We start from the raw sequence: 19,309 nt of genomic DNA, 5'->3' as shown, positions 1-19,309 counted from the left end.
CGGACGAATTTTCAAAAATATTTTGGAAATTACCAAAAGCCTGTTTTAGAGAATTATTTCGAGACTTTACAGAAATTTTAGAATTTTTCTAGAATTTATTTTATAGAGGGAAATTTGTTTTCCTCTAAGACCGAGAGGTCTTTTGGGTAGCAAGTGTTCACGAGAAATGTATTGTTAGTTTTTAGAAGACTAACGGTGCAGACCTCATATTTTTTGGAGTTCAGGAGATTATCCTATGAATTTCCAAAGAATCTAGAGTATTTTAATTTTCTAGAAATAAATTTGGACTTCCCAAATTTTCTGGAAATTTTTAGAGGGAGAATTGGTATTTTGACCCCATAGTAAATTACTACTAGTCAAGATGAGTCCGTAGGAATTTTCCGTGTATTTTTCTGAGTTCGGAGCTATTTTTAATTAATTTTCAATGTTTATAAAAATAGGAAAATAAAAAAAATAAGAAAATACAAGAAAAAATGTGACACGTGGCGCACATTCAGCACGCCACGTCAACAATAACGGCCAAGTCAGCATTTTTAACGGAATTGTTGACAGAACAAGGTAAAATGGGACACGGATGTAAGTTATAGGTGGTAATCTAGGACACAAAAACTTTCAGGTGACAATATAGAAATGAGTTACAGTTTTGGGTGGTAAATGGATAATTAAGCCTCCAATCAATGACGGAGGAAAATCAAGGTTTTCCCGATTTGCCTTCGCCGGAGTTGCTTTGATTCCGGCGGCATCTCGATCATCCACCACCCCAGTCAGCTTCCTCTTGACTTCCTGAACACGATGGTTGTCTCCGATTGTTCATCGGACCACCACACAGCGCTGAATCGAACCCACCCCTACTCATCTTGATCGAAGTTAAAAGACTTGGGTTCTGAATTCTGTGTTCCATATTGAGTTTTCAATTTGTTTGCAGCCTTTTTTTGATGGGTTTGTTTGCTCTGTGTTGTTGTTGTGTGCAAAGTCTCTCTATCTCTCTATCCCTCTCAATCAAGGCCCATGATCGAGTCGAGTAGAGCCGGCTTCCTCAGTTAACCAGCCATTAGTTTTCTAGGCTTCCGGTTTCGGTCACAGTCACCATAGAGGCTGATCGGAGTGACTCGGTCAGGTCTTTCGATTTAGGCTTTTTGGCTCGATAACCGGACCGAACGCACTCATACTTGTCATGCACTTCCACATGTGGGCCGTTCTGTTGATAAAGCCCTTCATTTGGGCCTTTTTTTCTGTTTTTTTTTTTTTTTTTAAGGAAACCCTATATATAATGAGATTTTCACATAAATCCCTAACGAAGGTTGGACATCTGAATATATTACAAGTTGAGTAAAAGGTTACAGATATGGGATCTTTAGTCCCTAGTGGCCAAAAAAGAACATGGTGCCAATTAATCCGAGAGGATGAGCTGAGTTGAGCTGAGTCAGCTGACCCGCGTGGACTAAGTAAATTTCTCCTTGAAGTAGAAAGGGAGGGAGGGACAGGAGAGAAAAGAACAGGCCAACTACCGAGTTGACTGCCTAATAATTCCCCATCATGGAGACACGCTTTTCTTGCAGGCTCCTATTGTTGGTTGAGGTTCAGGACGGAGATGTTGTCCTTGTCCCTATTAAATCACCCATTTCTGTCCCTTTTTTATTGTTTTTATTTTTCTTATTCTCTTTTTTTGGCAAAAAAATTCCCACTTCAAGAGATTTAATTCATTCATTCCTTACTTTCTTCCTCTGGCCAAACCCATTATAGTGTACATCTATCTTTGGTCAGCTGTTTGCTAAAAGAAGTGAAGAAACCCCTAAAGAAGGAGATTTTCCATCTGGGTTTTCTAGATTTTGATTCAAAAAGGCTTGCCTGAAAATAGGGTTTGGAGGATTCCATGATTAGGAAATGTGGGCATTGCAGATTTTGATTCTCGGGGGAAATATCTGAATTGGGATGTTGGAGATTTTTAGCTTCAAGGCAAATTTGGGATGTGGGTATTATTGCCGTATTGGAAATTCTGATTCTCCGAAGAATGTCTGGTAGTGCCCAAGTGAGTTTGAAAGGTTTTGATTCTTCGGGGACGAAATGGGATTTTGTTGGAAAAGGTTTTGACGTTCTTATATGTCTTGTTCGTTTTCTCGAAGTTCACGAAATGCTTTAACTAATCTGTAAACAGTAACATCATAATCATTTTTTTTTTAATTGTTGGTTTGAGAGTGCTTTGTTCTTCTTTTGCAAGGAAGAGAGGTTGTGTGCAAAAGAAGAACAGAAGTCTCTCTCTTTCATTAGTCACTAGGAATCACACAGTGAGATTCTGACCGTTACAACCAATTGCTTTTGGGAAACTCTGGTAGTTGTTTCTGGTTTGGTACAGGGGAAGGACTCTTTACTTTTATGTTTGTAGAAGATAACATTTTTTATTTCTCTTAATATCTCTATGTATATGCTCGGATGGATTAAGGATTTTGTGCCTTCGTTGAGAAAAATAAGGGAACTATGGAGCAAATAAGCAAATTGTAGCTTAGTTTGTTCTCATTTTTGTAACATTTGAGGGTCATGAAGTTTCTAAGCAGCGTTATGGGGAATTCATTTGGATGCTCGGCATCAGGGGAGCGCTTAGTTTCAGCAGCAAGAGATGGAGATCTTCAAGAGGCCAAGGCCTTGTTGGAATGTAATCCTCGTCTTGCAAGGTACTCGACTTTTGGTGTTCGTAATTCCCCACTCCATTATTCTGCAGCTCAGGGCCACCATGAGGTATAAGTCTAATAAATGTCTTCTTAAGAGATTGTTCACATTTTGTTTTACAGGTTTGCTTATCTGTCATGATTGTGATTGTATCTTTTCCATGTGTTTAGATAGTCTCTCTCTTGCTTGAGTCTGGAGTCGATATTAATCTCAGGAATTATCGTGGTCAGGTAATATTATCTCATATGGGGGCATTAGAAGTTTATAACTTGTGGTACTATATCTCATATGGACTTGAAATTTCAGTTTTCTATCAAAAAAATTGAAATTGTGCTCTACATCTTGGTGAACAGACTGCTTTGATGCAAGCTTGTCAACATGGCCACTGGGAGGTTGTTCAGACTTTGATTCTTTTTAAAGCCACAGTAAGACTGTTACTTCCAAGCCAATTTTCCAATATTGCTTGAACAAGATGTGGATAGAAATGTGACAAATTTTGGAAAACCGGATTTTAGATTCACAGAGCAGATTATCTGAATGGGGGTACGGCACTCCACTTTGCTGCTTTGAATGGTCATTCTCGGTGCATCCGGCTCCTCCTTGCTGATTACATTCCCAGCATTCCGGATTTTTGGAGTACGTTAAGGAATGCATCAAGGAATGAAGAATCAATCACAGAGTTTAATCATGAGTACTTTCACTTCCAATTCCTTTTGCACATTCTTTTCATTTTTCCCAATATTGTTCATTGATTTATTTCCTTTTCCATTTTGGGTGCACCAGTGTTTTGCGTCAGATAATTGATAGGCCTGCTGATGGAGGAATCACTGCTGTGCATATGGCAGCACTGAATGGTCATGTTGAAAGCATACAGCTACTTTTGGATTTAGGGGCCTCTGTTTCTGAGGTTACTGTGGAAGATGGAGCTACAATTGATCTAATAGGTAACTTTAATTTATCATCTGCCTTTTTGAGCAATTAGCATTGTGTCAATACTTGCCTTAGAAAACCTACTGAGTTGTATTATAATATTGGAGTTGGTCCATGCATATAAAGTGTAACATAGATTCACTTATGATTCCAAGTCTTCAGGTGAACTTTGTGAATGTATTTCCTTTTCTGCTATTTAAAGCTATAACACAATCATAGTTGTGTAGTTTCTAAATAATACCTAAGACATTGTTTAACTTCCTTTTTTTTTAATGTAATTCCATGTAATTTGGTGATTATCTTCTTGAAACATGAATGTTTAAAGACTCCTGTCATTCCAATATAATTTTGCGGTCACATCTTTGATAACTGACCACTTTGCAGGTGCTGGAAGCACAGCCCTTCATTATGCTGCATGTGGAGGAAATGCACAATGTTGTCAAGTATGTTCTTAATTTTACACAAAAATGTGCACTAATTTTGTTTCAGCCTTACAGACATTTATGTTTTACTATTAATAATTTTATATGCTGTGGTTCAGCTTTTGATTTACAGGGGTGCCAATCTGCAAGCTGAAAATGTGAATGGGTATGTATCCAATCCCTGTCACCTTTGATTTGTTTCAAAAACTATTGTAATTTTCAATTGGCATATTTCTTTCATCACTACTTTGACCTATGTTAGATAAAAACAAGTGTGAGTGTTGGGTTTGGATACATGCCCAAGTGGCGCATTTATTTGTTTACTGGAGATACTAATATGTACCTTTGAGCAATCACTGCATATAAATTATAATTCTGAGAGTATGTGCATATCTGTTTAAATTTGGATGACCACCTTGAAAGCCTGTTGGAATTATTTAATGACCAAACTATTTTTTATCATAATAAGAGAGAATTTTGTCTTACCTTCGCTCTGAGTGTTTTGATTTTTGATTACTCTAGTTTAGTTCTGTTGTTATTGTTTTTCAATTTTGTTCGTTTGCTTGGGAAATTAATTCATGCATCCAACAGGGATTAAATCCTCACCCTTGTTGTCTTCCCATACTCTTGGCGAGAAGAGGTGTCATTTAGCCTAAGGGCCATTGGCTCCTTTGCTTTTAAGCACCATTGCAGCAATATTGCCTATGATTCCATGCATTTTCTTTCTGAGTGATGTAGTGCTTTGCATGTCTGGCCTGCTTTCTCGCTCATGGTTATCCATGTTTAGTTGATCGAATATAAAATATCTTCTCAATTGTTTCATTGGCTCTAATTCTATTGAGATAACCTAAACCTTTTGGTTAACACTCAATGTTTTTTTGTTTATTTTTTCTTTACTCCACTACAAGTTTTTAACTTAACCCTGTTTTATTTTGGTATTTATTCAAAGATGGACTCCCTTGAACGTGGCTCACTCATGGCATAGAGATTGGCTTGAGGAAATTCTTAGTACAGAGCAAGAAGGCCAGTCGCGGATTCTTCCTTCACCATACCTATCCCTTCCTCTTATGAGCATTGTGAAGATTGCTAGGTGAGTATAGTTTGTTAATTCTATTACCTAAGATCTTTATAGAATTATTTGTAATATCAAAATTGGTTCCACTTGAGTATTTGTAATTGTGATTGGCTTCAAGCAAGAGATCATGTTAAAAGTAGACAAATAAAATGGAAAAGAACGGAAAATTATATCATGTGGATGTGCTGTCATTCTACAATGTCACCCCCCCCCCCCCCCCCCCCAACAGACAAAAGTAGAAAACTTTCTTATTCTTCTTTGAACTGTTGAATACTGTCAAAAGTCAACAAACACTACTGCATCCTTTGCATTCTAAATTCAAAGCACCATAATTGTTCTTAAATAAAAACTTGGTAAACAAAGTGAGCGCACAAAATGAAATGATTCTTTGTGCTGCATGAACCTGTCATTTCTGCATATTTCTGCTTACGAGTAATAACTTTTCATTTGGTACAATTTAGATTGCAACAGAAAATGATATGTTTCAGTCAAATAACATCAGTGGTTTTATTTTCTTTTCTATAGAGTGAGCCTTTTGCCTTTGCTCTTCTTTCTCTAGCAACTCTAACAAATTTAGTGCTAATCCCTGATTATGAAAATTAAAAGCATGGATGTGATTGAAGCATTAAATACTTCTATGTTGACATAATAAATATTTGTATGGAGTTTTTAATAACTTCGCCTGCTTTAATCAGCCATCATGGAAATTAAGTGACTTTGACTTGCAATATCCATTACTTTTTTATAGTATTATTATTCCCATATTTTTGTTTTTGAAAATGCTCTCTGCCACAAAGTTGGGATGTGGTTATATTTATATACATTCCAAAATACTTTCAACCTCATTTGCATGTTTTGGTGCCATTTCCAGAGAGATTGGATGGAGGAACAGTGATTCTTTACCTGCATGCCAAGATCCGTGTGTTGTTTGTTTGGAAAGACAGTGCACAGTGGCCGCAGAAGGTAAATTTCTCTTAAAGTGCATATTATCACAGTTATCTATCTCTGTTTAAGTTTACTTTAAAAATCCACATCATTTGGATGTGGATACAAATGGGACAAGTTTTGGATGTCAAACCTTACTCTCATATGTTTAGAGGATGTATTTTTCCATTTTACTGGAAAAGTGTTTGTCTAGCTTCAGCACTTCTGTGCTTTCTCCTCTTATTCCTGGGGAGCTTTGGGAATATGCAAATTCAGTTATAATGCTGTTGATCATGTGTTACTACTGTTTTTGGTGGCAATAGGACTGTGGGGTCTTGCCCTAATTTAGTTCGGTTTTCATTATTGGTGCCTAGGATGATTGTTGAGGTATTAGCATATTGGAAAAATATTATATAAGTTAGCTTTAAAGGGCACTTCCTGTGTGCTTAGTTTGAATTATTCAGAGTGGAAGAAATAGTTGGACCTCTAAGGGTGTGAAGCTCATAATGAATCAACTATGGGGTGTTTTCTTTAGATCTATTTTCAGTTGGACATTCCTGTACCAAGCTGTATTTTCACATTTCTTTCAACACTGAGATGACTTGAAATTGAAGGAGTCATCCCCCCTTTTTGTTCTTTGTCTAGGAACACTTGTATGCTTTCTTGCACATGGATTTTGCCCATCAACAGTTTTTTTAGGCTCCTTACTTATATAAAGTATATTGAAGGTTCAGTACCAAAATGCAGCTTGGTGCTGATAATTGTTCAATTGGCCAGAATTGGTGAGGTGGTGGAACTTGCAATTGTGGCAGTGGCACAAATGAGATTATATTTGTCATCGGAATTGCAGTTGGAACCTAAATGAAGTAGCATATAGATACATTGAAATTATAACCCTTAACCCAAAGAGAAGTTTGGTGTAGTGGCTGATCATGGTGTCCAGCATAGAAGTCTTTGATTTGAGGTTGTGGACTTCTGGCACTGAACAATGACTTAACTCTCAGTCAGTGAAGCTACCAAACTACTGATTTTCAGTCTGAGAAATCTCTGAACTTTAAAGAGCCCTGAATTCCGTAAACTTGATATTATCGATCAAATCCCATATTTTTAAAATTCTGAGTTAGTTGTACAATAGGCAACGTATTCTTAGTAAGTTGTACAATGGTTTCTGTTTTATGCATTGCTCATTTTCAATCTTTTTATCTGTCCTGAGTTCCAAAATATTTTTCTTCCCACTGAATTTCTGCATATTTGATGATACAATCTTGTTTGGTTCCAAAACTGTTGTTGACGCCACTGAACAAAAATAATAATATTAAAATGCTGCTGTGCTACAAAATTCTTTAGGTAGCTTCAGGGTTGTCATGTTCTATTGCCATATAGTCCTGTTATGCATAAATTTGTTGGTTGCCAAAGAAAATAACGGATCTAATGATATGCAGGTTGTGATCATGAGTTCTGCACAAGCTGTGCCTTGTACCTTTGTTCCACAAACTCCACCTCAACTGTAGCTCATGGTCCCCCGGGGTCAATTGCGTGTCCTCTCTGCCGAAAAGGCATAGTTTCATTTGTCAAGCTTCGGGGAGCAAGACCAAAGGTTAAGGGGATTGCAAGAACTTCAAGTTTAACCTTATCATTTTGCACATGTTCTGCTCATGATGAACCAGAGTCTTCCTCCATAATAACCCCATTATGCAAGACCGAGTTTCGTTGCGCTCGGAAATCCTCTCTTTCTTTCCGGTCCCTGAGCTGCCAGAAGTTCCCATCATTCAAATTGAACTACAACCTTTGCATGGGAGCTCCAAGCATTACTTCTTGTTTGGTTCCATGCCCTGTTGGTAGGACCCATAAGAACCATTTGGGTAGGAGTTCAAGAACTGGCTTTAGACGATCAAGTTCTCAAACTGAAGGCAGAAGGTCATGCTTCTCAATCACCAAGTAATAACCGGCGGTGAATGCTGAATTTTTGTTTTTTGTTTTTTTTTAACTCTAATCATTTACTTGTATTCTGAGTTCTTTCAAATGTATTTTTCCTTCTCCTTTTTGTCCGATGTGACCTAAATCATCTTTATTTGTGGTGGCTGTTGGGTGGTGTAAAACTGTAAATATATTTTTTTTTTTCAGAAGAAATGTTCTGATTTTATGTAAAATCAACTCTATTTTGTGGATTCCTTGGACATCAGATTTTATTTTTTATTTTTTTTGGTCTAATTTAAACATCAAATTTCGTACCATGTAACAGATTTTCATTGCGCTAAATTTATCTATATATATTTTCTTTCCCCACCACGTTGCCAAAAATATTGAAGTGTAAAAGTAACTTTGGGATCTAACAACATGTTTTGGCTGGACTTATGGTCTTATTCTTATTCTTCCCAAAATAACATTACAATCATTCTGAATTAAGATTGAGAAAACCTGGAGCATGCAGATTATTCTACCAAATCCTCTCACTGAGTTCAAATCTGTAATTCTCATGATACCCTCATGTGGTCGCTAAAGTAAATTTGTACGTTTGGACTTAAAAGGCACTGCCACTATATTAAGAATTATTCACAGCAATCACTGAACTCTAGGATGAAAGGAAACGCAGTATCTGATGGCCTTTTTGCTGGTAATGGTAATTACCTTATTACAAGTACACAACATGAATGAATAAATAAATTTCGCAAGCAACATAACTGAAGAATAACCTTGTTCAGCACAAATGCACAATACTATTCAAGCCAATATTACAGTACATAACTTGAGAAATTACAAATCATATAAAACTAAGAACAGCTTGTAAGTCCATGCTACTCTATACAGTAAAGCTCAAGAGGGATAGACAAGAATGGATAAGATGTGAGAGTTGGTCAAGTAAAAGAAATTAATATTAGAAAAAAAGGAAGATGAAGGAGAAATTAATGATTATGCAAAGACTAAAAAGTCTTGCAAGGTCAAGAAAGAGAGAAAATAAGAAATAAGAGAGAAATAAAAAAAGAAAAAGCAGAAGTGCGGGAATGAAAGTGGATGAAACTGAAAAAAAATGTAATCAAAAAGATTAGATCTGAAAATATAAAAATGTAAGAGATGAAAAGACATAAAAAAATCATTAAAAAAATAATACATAAAAAAATAAAGATGAAAAAAGCTCAGTTAGGATAGCACCGATGTCAAATGCGCAAGGTTAACTGCTTCATTCTCCATTTGTGGTGGAAGCCTAAAAAGTACTGCTGGGATTGGCTCCAAGAAGTTGGCAATGAGCTACAGGCAAATGCCAATGTGTATGGCAAGTGCTTCTTCTTGACAAGCAGCAAAGGCCGAGAGCATGTTGGGGAATTAGATAAGACAGGCATTGATATAAGGAACACTCAAATTTTTAAGGCCTTGCTGTGTGAAGTGAAGTGATGTAAACGGGTAAGAAGACGTGGTTCCTAAAGAGATGGATGAGAGTTATATATAGAGAGTGTGAAAAAAGAGAAGGAAATAAATGAAATAAAATCAGAAAGCACTGACATTCCAAATATGTGTTTATAATTAGTTCCAGGCTTCCAGCAAAAGAGTCAAAGAGAGCATCAGATTAGCGGACCCAAAAACCATGAAGCATTAGGAGTAGAGTATGGAATAGAATCTGCTGTGTGTGTATGAGAGAGAGAGAGAGAGAGATATGCATGGTATTGGTGAGTGATTTGACTATTTGAGAGGAGGGAGTGGGGGGAAGTACAGAGGAGGCAGAGGGTGTGATGAGTAGTAATGTGACTTACCATCTGTCTGACTCCCTCATCTGTCTTGACATCTTTTACCCTCTCAGTCACGTAAATTTGAAAGAGAATAAGGGATATATCTCGAATTTTCAAGGGAGAGAGAAATGGGGGATGAGAAGATTTTCAAACAGTATTGTATGTATGGTTGTGCAATAATGAATACTAGCTACTTGACACTTACGAGAGGAAAAAAGTAAAACACCATATATTCTCTCTCTCTCTCTCTCTCTCTCGTACTACAAAGGCTTGTTTGACTCTATATCAAATTATCAGTTCCTTACAAATTTGTCTTTAATTATGATATATCCTCATCATTATTCCCTGTCCATATATATGGACCATAGAGAGTCATAATACCATGTGGGGTTTCAATTCATTTCTACTATAGTGAGTGGATACCATATATATTCCTGCTAGTCTTCTGAAAATCTCTTAAATGTACAATGACATTTCATACACTAGAATTAATGTGCACAACTTTGGTAAAAGGACCTTTTGCTAGCTGTTGATACGTAGAGGACAATTTTTATCTACTCACTTTTTTGCATGTACAACACATAAATTTAATGTATGATTATTAATACACTAATTTTTTATAACCATGCATGTCCGAGAGGTAGAACCTATGGACAAGATTGCGTTAATCCTAGCACATATATGATTAAGCTTCTCAAGCATGAGTAGCAGTACACTAGTTCTATAATAATAGAGAGAGAGAGAGAGCATATATGGGCAACACAATGTCCAATGTAGCTAGGATATATAGTCTGCCAAACAAGATCTTTTGATGGTTTTAGAGCTGAGGTTGAGAAAAAACATAAAACAGCTTTGCAAGAAAGTAAAGCTGGCTGCAAAACCCAGATTCCAGATTCCAGATTTGGGTTTTCTCTTTTCTTTCTCTTGGATGATCTTCTTCTGTTCTTCACTTTCTTTTGTGTTGTATTGTGAATAGGAGCTAATTAGCTCTGCATATGCTATGCTATTGTGAATAGGAGCTAATTAGTGTTTATCTGTGCGTGTGTTGTTGCTTCCTTCACTTCTCAGTGAAAAGAGAAGAGATGGAAGAGAGGAGAGCAATTATTCCAGTACTGCTGCTGTGACAGACAATACGTTAGGAGAATAGAGAAAAAAGTAACTTTCCAATCCCACACTCCATAAAAGAGAGTGTGCCACACTTCACAATCACACAAAGATAATGAACGGAGCTAATTACAAAAATGATTTACTTATTATTAGTCAAGTCTTGTTTTAGTTAACAAATTTTTTTAAGTTTTATATTGATTCATAAATTATCTAATATGTTCTATTTTAATCCAAAATGAATAATTTTTTCTCTCAAAGTCAATTTATTAATACAAAATTGAGGAGCAAAATTATCTGATTTTACCTAATTTGGATAAAAATAGAATACTTCAGACAATTCATGAACCAATATGACACTTGAAAAAATTTATAAACTAAAAAAAGACTTAACAAATAATAAGTGAACCATTTTTGTAATTACCTCAATACTAATTTATCCTTGTAGTTTGATCAAAATGTTAACTTTGTATAGTGTAGTTTTAAATCTCAACAATTATATATCTCATATAGTTCAATTATTTACAATTGACTTTTTTACATTTCACTGTTTAAAAAAAATTGTGTCAATGTACTACCTTTGGCTCATTTTGTCTAAATTTTTGTTAAAAATGAAGGTGTTTTGATCTTTTTCACGTGCTTATGGTTAGAAAAAAAAAATGATTTTTTTACATTTTACATGTTTTGACACAATAGAAAACTGACTTCAAAAATACTAAAATATCCTTATTTTCAATTTAAGTTTAGACGAAATGAGCTTAAGATGGTATATTTTAAAACAATTTTAATTCATGTGATAAATTGATACAATTTATTTTTTATATAATAAAATGAGATCGAGTTTAACTTTTAAGTAGGTAAAATGTAATAAAGACTTTACACCTTATGCACACATTTCAATTTTTGTTAAGTTTGTTGACTACTGAGTTAACAAATTTGCACAAATTAACTTTCAGTCAAAGTGACATTTTAGTCTCCATTATAGTTCAGTCATTGACAATTAAAGTATAAATTTCAATTTTTGTCGAATTTATTGTCTTTTCGGTCAACAAATTTGATAGAATTCATTGTTTTGTCAAAAAATTTGGTAAAAATTAAAATTTATTTTTAAGTTACAAATGGCTAAACTACATAAACATAATAATTAAAAATGAAATTATAGACATTTTGGTCAAACAGGACAAAATTGATAAATTTCCATACCAAAAAGAAAAACATTGATAATTTGGCCTAAGAGGAGCGGGTGAAAATATAGGGAAGGGCGCGTGGGTGATTAGGATTTTCAGAAAATGGGGCAGGCTTTAATCCCTGGTAATCATCACGACCTTTGGTGATGGGACAATACATGGTCAATCAATCAGTCTCTTTTTACTCTCTCTCTTTCTTTTTCTGTTTTTTCTATTTTCCTTTTTTTCATATTGCAGCCGCCTACGTAAGAGAGGAAGACCAAGTTATATGTGGATGAATAGATAATAACATGCTACTACAAAATGCAGTGCTATGTTCAGCTTCTGATACCCCCACTGCGCATATGTGTGTGCATGTAACTAATTCCATCTTAAAACATTAATGCCATTGCCATCATGCCATGCCAGCACAACTCTCTCTCTCTCTCTCTCTCTCTCTCTCTCTCTCTCTCTCTCTCTCTCTCTCTCTCTCTCTCTCTCCAAGTTTTGCACTGTTGGGGTTAAAGGGGTAATTTGGGGGGCATCCATCCATTTCTGTGTTTGTCTTGTTGATGATGGGCTGAGGCAGTGAGGCTGCAGTGCATGACTTAATTTCCTTCATCAGAAATCAGAAGATTTGTGAATCGTGTATTAATTGTGGTTTGTCTTGGAACTCTTGGCTACATGCGACCTGGTCCCCAAGATAGTATAAATAATTGATAAATTAAACAGAGGAATTTTATAATAGGGTCAGCCCTATTTGGTGTTAAAACACTACACCAGTACTAGAAAGGGAGGCTAGCTCCTCCCCTATAACTCTTATTAGAACTGAAGATCTCTGGACCGTTGGATCATGTGTTCAAGATCTTTTGTGTTCAAAAAGTGTTGGAGGAATAACACAATTTGGATTATCTCATCTGATATATATATATTTCGAAAAATCTCTTTAATAGAGTTAGATGGGAATTGAGATGATGATAATAGCATTTATCGATCGTAATGCTACATTTTCATTTTGTTTACCAGATGTGTCATATATTTTACACATAATAGTAAAAAAATGTACAAATAATATAAACATTATCTATCTCATTCCTTCTCCCTAGCTACTCAGTTTAGTAACACATTCATACACTTTACATTTTAAATTTCCTCTTTGCCTTTGTGGCTTTTTAATGAAATGAATACATTCCTTGGCCAAAAAAAAATTACGATTTAAATTTCTTTTTTTCCTATTCAGTTTCCCGTGATGCTACGTACTAAGTACACTAGCTAACATTCACATATTTGGAGTGAGTTTTAAGGTTGATTTTTTAGTTGGACTTGTTTGTATTTTTTTGGAGGAAAAAAACTTAGTTCATAAACCACACGGCGCATCCTCTACCCAAAAAAACATATCACATTCGTTGAACACAAACAAAGCAATTCTATTATTATGCTCTCTCGGGTGACAACAAAAACTCAAGAGACTGGCTAGACCAAGTAATGACCTGACCACATATGTCGGATGATTAACCATTAAACACACTTGAAGAGAGCATAATTTCAAAATAAAAAGCAAATATCCTGCATCTATATCAAGCTGCACGTCATGTTTGATTGCCAGAAACTCAAAACAAGAAACCTCTTAATCCCAATTGAATTACAGTTATTCTTGATTCAATAAGAAAAAGCACAACATGCTTTTTGTCGATTTACTCCATATCTGAAACCATTCTTACTTCTCGCCACTCAAACTAGAAACAAAACTAGAGTTATGAAACCCTAGACAAACCCTCTCTAAGATCAAGAAGTAGACAAACTCTCTCTAAAATCAAAAAATGACAAACCTTCTCTGATGTTATAATGATGAGAAAGAAAAATAATTTGACAACTATTTTTTACTTTTATCCTTATCTTTTATTACTCAACTTTTTTCCATTTTTTTATCCTATTAATTTCTCTTTTATCTTTTATTTAATTATTTAATAATTTTTGTTTCTTTTGTTTTTGTTTACTCTTCTTCAATATGCCTCTAGTATCCAAAAAACCACATCCATTTAATAATTTTTGCTCTTCTCCAGTATGCCTCAAGTACCCAAAAAACCACATTAATTTTTTTTGGGTCTTCTCCTATATACACCTTTTATCTACTTTTTTAATTAATTAAAAAATATTCCAACAACACTTTTTTTTTTGGCTTAAGAATTCTTCTCTCTTGTCTCATACATGACCTTTTCAGATCAAACAAATTTTTAGGCCAATCCAAGGTGTTGCAGCATTTGAAGAGAGAAAAATAGTTGCAACGACATAATTTTGTTTTTTTTGAACTCATGTAACTTTTTTATTGGATTTTCTATGTATGCAAATGAGTTGTTTTAGATTTTTGTTTGGCCAACATTTTAGATTAAACTTTGCAAATGAGTTTTTTGTTCGAATTGCAAATGTGTTGTTGGAATATTTTATTTTTTAATTAATTAAAAAAATAGATAAAGGTGCATACAGGAGAAGACCCAAAAAAATGAATGTGGTTTTTTGGGTACTGGAAGCGTACTGGAGAAGACCAAAAAAACAAAAGAAGCAAAAATTATTAGAAATAATTAAATAAAAGAGAAAAAAGAAATTAACGGGTGATAAAAAAAGTTAAGTAATAAAAGATAAGGGTAAAAGTATAAAAGAGTTGTCAAATTATTTTTCTCTCTCATTATTATAACATTAGAAATAATTAAATATAATAGATTAACTCATGGTTAGTTTTTTAAACACATGGCAGCATTTTAGATGAGAGATGAATATACACCTGAGTGAAAGCAGGTGAGCAAAACTGTTCTCTAATTAATATATTGATACAGTTATTGATTATTATTGTTCAACAGTAACATAGAGTGTTTGAACTGAAATTCATATTGTCACTTAAAACAAGATCGAGTTGTTCACTTTTAGGGGGCTTAAAATACTTTGAGCGTGACCTCTTTCATTTAGATTTATCTCTCAATTATCCTTTTTTCTTTGTTGGTTTTTATTTGGTTATTAATTTTAGTGGTATATTATAAATCAAGAGTGTGTAAACAAAAGAACAAATTTGATTAATAACACTTTTATTGTGTGAAATTATATTTATAGATTTATAATATATGATTAAAATCAAAATAAGTAAAGATAACTGTAATAGCCCGTTAACCCCTAGTGAAAAATAATATTAAAGACAAAGATAACACTCCCACTATAGCAGAACCCAGTTCTTTCCACTCTTCTTTTATTATATGTTCCGTTATTTTTTGAAATATTTTTTTTTTGGTCTTCTATTAGAGACTTTTTTTCGGTAACATTCATATTAATAGAGACTTTCTAGTTAGTGTTCTCAAAGCCATACTGATGTAAAATGATGGAATGCTAGCAACAGATAAAAGGAAGAGACATTCAAAATTAAGGAAATTAAGGGAAAGAAAATAACTTCTCTATTTTTTGGCCACTGGAATTAAAATAAGGGGAAATTACCAATTTAGTCCATTTATTTGTTCTAAAGTCTCATCTTGGTCCACGATTTTTTTTTTTGGCCAACTTAATCCACTAACTGTTTGACGTTTGCCAACATAGTCCATTCCGTCAAAATTTCAATAACGGCCGTCAAATTTAGGGGCAAAATGGTGAATTCATATCCTTAAATGTACTATTGGGCCACTTACTTTCACGTTTTTCCCAAGTTGGTCCACTTTCTTTTCGACATTTACCTACTTGGTCCATTCTATCAATTTTGTTATAAATTCTGTTAAAATGAAGGACAAAATTGTCTTTTCATATTTAATAAATTTGTAATTCTATTTCTAATTTTAAAAATATTAGAACTAAAAAAAAAACCCAATAATTAAATTTAAAAATCAAAAAACAAAGAAAAAAAACCCATCGTAAATCCCCGGCCAAACCCACAAACCCCAGCCACCCATCTTCCTTCCCTAAACCTCATTTTCTCATCTCCAATGGCGGAAGTAGAAGCTCCTAGTGTCATCGCCCGAGGCTCCAATGGCAGAAGCAGAGGCAGATCGAGATGGGGTGAAGTCGACGATTGGCAAAAAGGGCATATCGAAAATGGATTTGGCTGCAAATGAAGAAGACGAAGCTGGATTTGCACATTCAGAGAGAGGGGAAAATAGAGAGAAAGAGAGAGAAAAAAAAAATAGGAGAGGGGGAAGAGGGGGTCACTGGCTAGGTGTGGTGGTAGGGCCGGGCAGAAGGTCAGTGAGAGGGAGGAAAGGGTGGAGGGTGGTGGGTGGGTGAGTTGCCGATGGTGGATAGAGGGTTGTGGGTGGTGGGTATGGGCTGGGCATAGGTTGGAGAGGGGAGGTGATGGTGGGTTTGATTTTTTCTGTTGTTTTTTTCCTATATATTCTTTTTTTCCAATTTTTTTTTTGTTTTCTGCAGGTGAGGGTGGAGATGGTGGGGAGGGAGGAAGGGCTACGGGTTGTGGGTGGAACCTAGGCTTCTTGTTCTTCTTTTATTTTTGTTTTTTTGTTTTAATTATTTTTATAGTTGGGCATGAGTGAAGATCATGGGAAGTTGTAGAATAAGAAAGAAGGTGAAAAAAAAAAGTAATGGCTATGGGTCTGATCAAACAACAAGAAGAATTTGGGTTTATTGCAAATGGATTTTGGGTTTATGCAACTTTTGTTTACTGCAATTAAATGGACTTTGGGTTTACTGCATAATTTTGGATTTTGTGTGTGAATTGAAGAAGAAAAAGAAGAACAAGAAGAAGAAAGAAAAAGAACAAGAAAAAAGAAAAAAAATTTGTGGGGGCTGTTATTTTTCTTTGTTGATCGATCTAAGGGTATGGATGTTTTTTCTTTGTTTTTTATTTTTTAAATCTAATTATTGGTTTTTTTTTAGTTCTAATATTTTTAAAATTAGAAATAGAATTAAAAATTTATTGAATATGAAAAGACAATTTTGTCCTTCATTTTAACAGAATTTATAACAAAATTGATAGAATGGACCAAGTAGGTAAATGTCGAAAAAAAAGTGGACCAACTTGGGAAAAACGTGAAAGTAAGTGGACCAATGATACATTTAAGGATATAAATTCACTATTTTGCCCCTAAATTTGACGGCTGTTATTGAAATTTTGACGGAATGGACTATGTTGGCAAACGTCAAACAGTTAGTGGATTAAGTTGGCCAAAAAAAAAATTTGTGGACCAAGATGAGACTTTAGAACAAATAAATGGACTAAATTGGTAATTTCCTCTTAAAATAACTTCAACCAAAAAGAACCTTGTAAACAACCCGTCCACATTTTGGACCCGGACCCATTGACCCAATCATATACAGGCCATGTGCCAAAGCCCATCGTAACTATGTAGCTCATTAATAAGTAGCTAGTAAGGAGTGTAATCCAGTGTTCCCAATATAGAGGACTTGGAAGAAGCATCAATTCATGCCGGTATAGTCTTTGTTAGACCCAATGATAACCCCTATATGGAGAGATAAAGAGAGACGAAAGAAGGAATTGAGAAAGTAAAAATTGGAATGGGCACTTCTAACCTTAAAATTAAGGCCCTATTTGGTATCCAATTCAAAAATATGGATCCATTTTTAAAATGTGAAATTTTAAATCTAGTTTTTAAAATTTTAAAACTTGTTTGGTATGCAATGTAAAAATTATTTTTAAATTTTAAGATTTTAGAAAACTTGTTTGGTTGATTTTTTTTTTTTAAATATTTTTTTTTCAATAAGTTATTTATATTAGGATTTAAACTTAGAGTTCGAACTCAAGACTCAATACTCAACTCTCGAGACCCGAGATCCGAAATTGAGGCCTGAGATCCAAGAACCGAGGTGCAGGATCTGAGAACTGGGGCCTAGGATTTGAGAATCGGGGTCCAAGATCTGAGACCCAAGACCCGAGACGTGAGACCCAAGACCTCCTTATACGATCAAAAGATACACCCTCTTCTCTCTCCTCTATGTGGGTATTATTAACTGAAACATCCATGGGTTGGTTTGGTTCCCAGGTTGCATCAATAGTTTCCAAATGCATATATGTTGTGTACAGTGTATGAAACATAATGTACAACTTAAATAATGAGATCATCTTCCACTTCAAGAACCATGTCACAATGAAACAAGTAAAGATGACTGTCTAAGTTCTGCAATTCTAAACATAGTGCAATATAATGATAGCTACATCCTTAACATTATTAAAAAAAAAAAAAACTCTCAACACCTATAACATTAAAAAGTACAACCCAAGAACATGGTCAACAAGAGCAATTTGGCTTTACCATTCAAAGGAATTTGCATTATAAGATAAAGTTGGACTACCAAGTTAAAACCCTAACAATCCAAAATCCCATTGAAAAGTTATGTATCTTAATTTTTCAAATTAGAAGTATGAGGAACAAATTGATACAATTACAATAGTTTGGGAAGCAAAATTGTAGTTTTCTCTTTCAATTATGTTGCCTTCTCTCTCTCTCACTTCACTGATAAGAAAGCGGTGATTTGAATACTTCAATGATGGGACATGCATGTGAAAGGTCGTACAACCACTACACTGCTTAGTTGTGGGGATAGCCAAGTACCGACTGATCACTCACTCCCTCTCTCATTCTGCTTCTTTTTCTTCTTCATCTTCTCCATTTCTATACGTCTCCAGATTTCACCGATAAACCAAGAACCGACCGAAATCGATCCAAAACAGCAGTATACCGACCCATGTAAGAATATATAAGGTTATCAAACTGTGTCTAGTCATAGCTAGAAAAAAAAAAAAACAAGGGCAAATTTCATTTTTGTCACTGTAGTTTGGTCAAGTTTAATTGTACTAAATTTTTTCATGTAGTTTCTTAATGGTTGTAATTTCGAGGATACATGCATAATTTTATCAATTTTGTTCTACGAAAATAGCATGTAAAACACATTATTTTAGGTTTTTGGCTGGTTTAGCATCATTGTCACTATCTCAAATACACCGAATCGCGCATCACCTATTATTTTTATTGATCAAATTAACGAAATTATGGATGTGTTCTCGAATTGAAACTATTAGGAAACTATAAGGACAAAATTGGTACAATTGAAGGACCAAAGTGGAACTTGACCCAAACTATAGGGACAAAAAATGAAAATTGGCCTAAAAACAATGAAGAAAAGAAATTCTCAAAAGACAAGGAAACAATACCGTTTCAATGACAACATGATAAAAGAAAAAGCAAAATTAATATGTGTATGATATGTACGATTAGAATTAATAGCTTATGTGTGATTTAGAGATAGTTGTTTTGGTGAAAATTAATGAGTTTTTTCCAACTTGAAATCATTATAGGA

The 19,309-nt window shown here is 34.6% G+C and overlaps 1 protein-coding gene across 2 annotated transcripts; it reads left to right on the top strand.

The window, feature by feature from the left end:
- Positions 1–1,543: 1,543 nt before the first annotated feature.
- LOC147293416 (putative E3 ubiquitin-protein ligase XBOS32) lies at positions 1,544–8,183 on the top strand. Of its 2 annotated transcripts, XM_086232728.1 has the most exons (10): positions 1,550–2,733; positions 2,835–2,894; positions 3,018–3,089; positions 3,180–3,355; positions 3,448–3,608; positions 3,979–4,037; positions 4,136–4,182; positions 4,966–5,106; positions 5,963–6,054; positions 7,458–8,183. In XM_086232728.1, the coding sequence occupies exons 1-10, from the start codon at positions 2,536–2,538 to the stop codon at positions 7,955–7,957; spliced, it is 1,506 nt and encodes a 501-aa protein (XP_086088854.1). In that variant the 5' UTR covers positions 1,550–2,535; the 3' UTR covers positions 7,958–8,183. The 2 variants fall into 2 exon arrangements, with proteins under 2 accessions (XP_086088855.1, XP_086088854.1); XM_086232729.1 differs by lacking the exon at positions 5,963–6,054 and having other exon boundaries at positions 1,544–2,733; positions 7,458–7,600.
- The last annotated feature ends 11,126 nt before the right edge of the window (positions 8,184–19,309 follow it).

This window comes from Dryas octopetala, chromosome 2 (assembly GCF_963921425.1).
Source record: "Dryas octopetala chromosome 2, drDryOcto1.1, whole genome shotgun sequence".
Classification (NCBI taxonomy): domain Eukaryota; kingdom Viridiplantae; phylum Streptophyta; class Magnoliopsida; order Rosales; family Rosaceae; genus Dryas; species Dryas octopetala.
The sequence above is the reverse complement of the archived record's forward strand: the minus strand, read 5'-3'. Positions and strand labels throughout refer to the sequence as shown.

Excerpts from the sequence above, each read along its gene's own strand:
- LOC147293416 (XM_086232728.1), top strand. The coding sequence starts at position 2,536 with ATGAAGTTTCTAAGCAGCGTTATGGGGAATTCATTTGGATGCTCGGCA. Across the intron at positions 4,183-4,965 it reads CAAGCTGAAAATGTGAATGG|ATGGACTCCCTTGAACGTGG; the intron begins GTATGTATCCAA and ends ATTTATTCAAAG. Across the intron at positions 6,055-7,457 it reads GTGCACAGTGGCCGCAGAAG|GTTGTGATCATGAGTTCTGC; the intron begins GTAAATTTCTCT and ends AATGATATGCAG.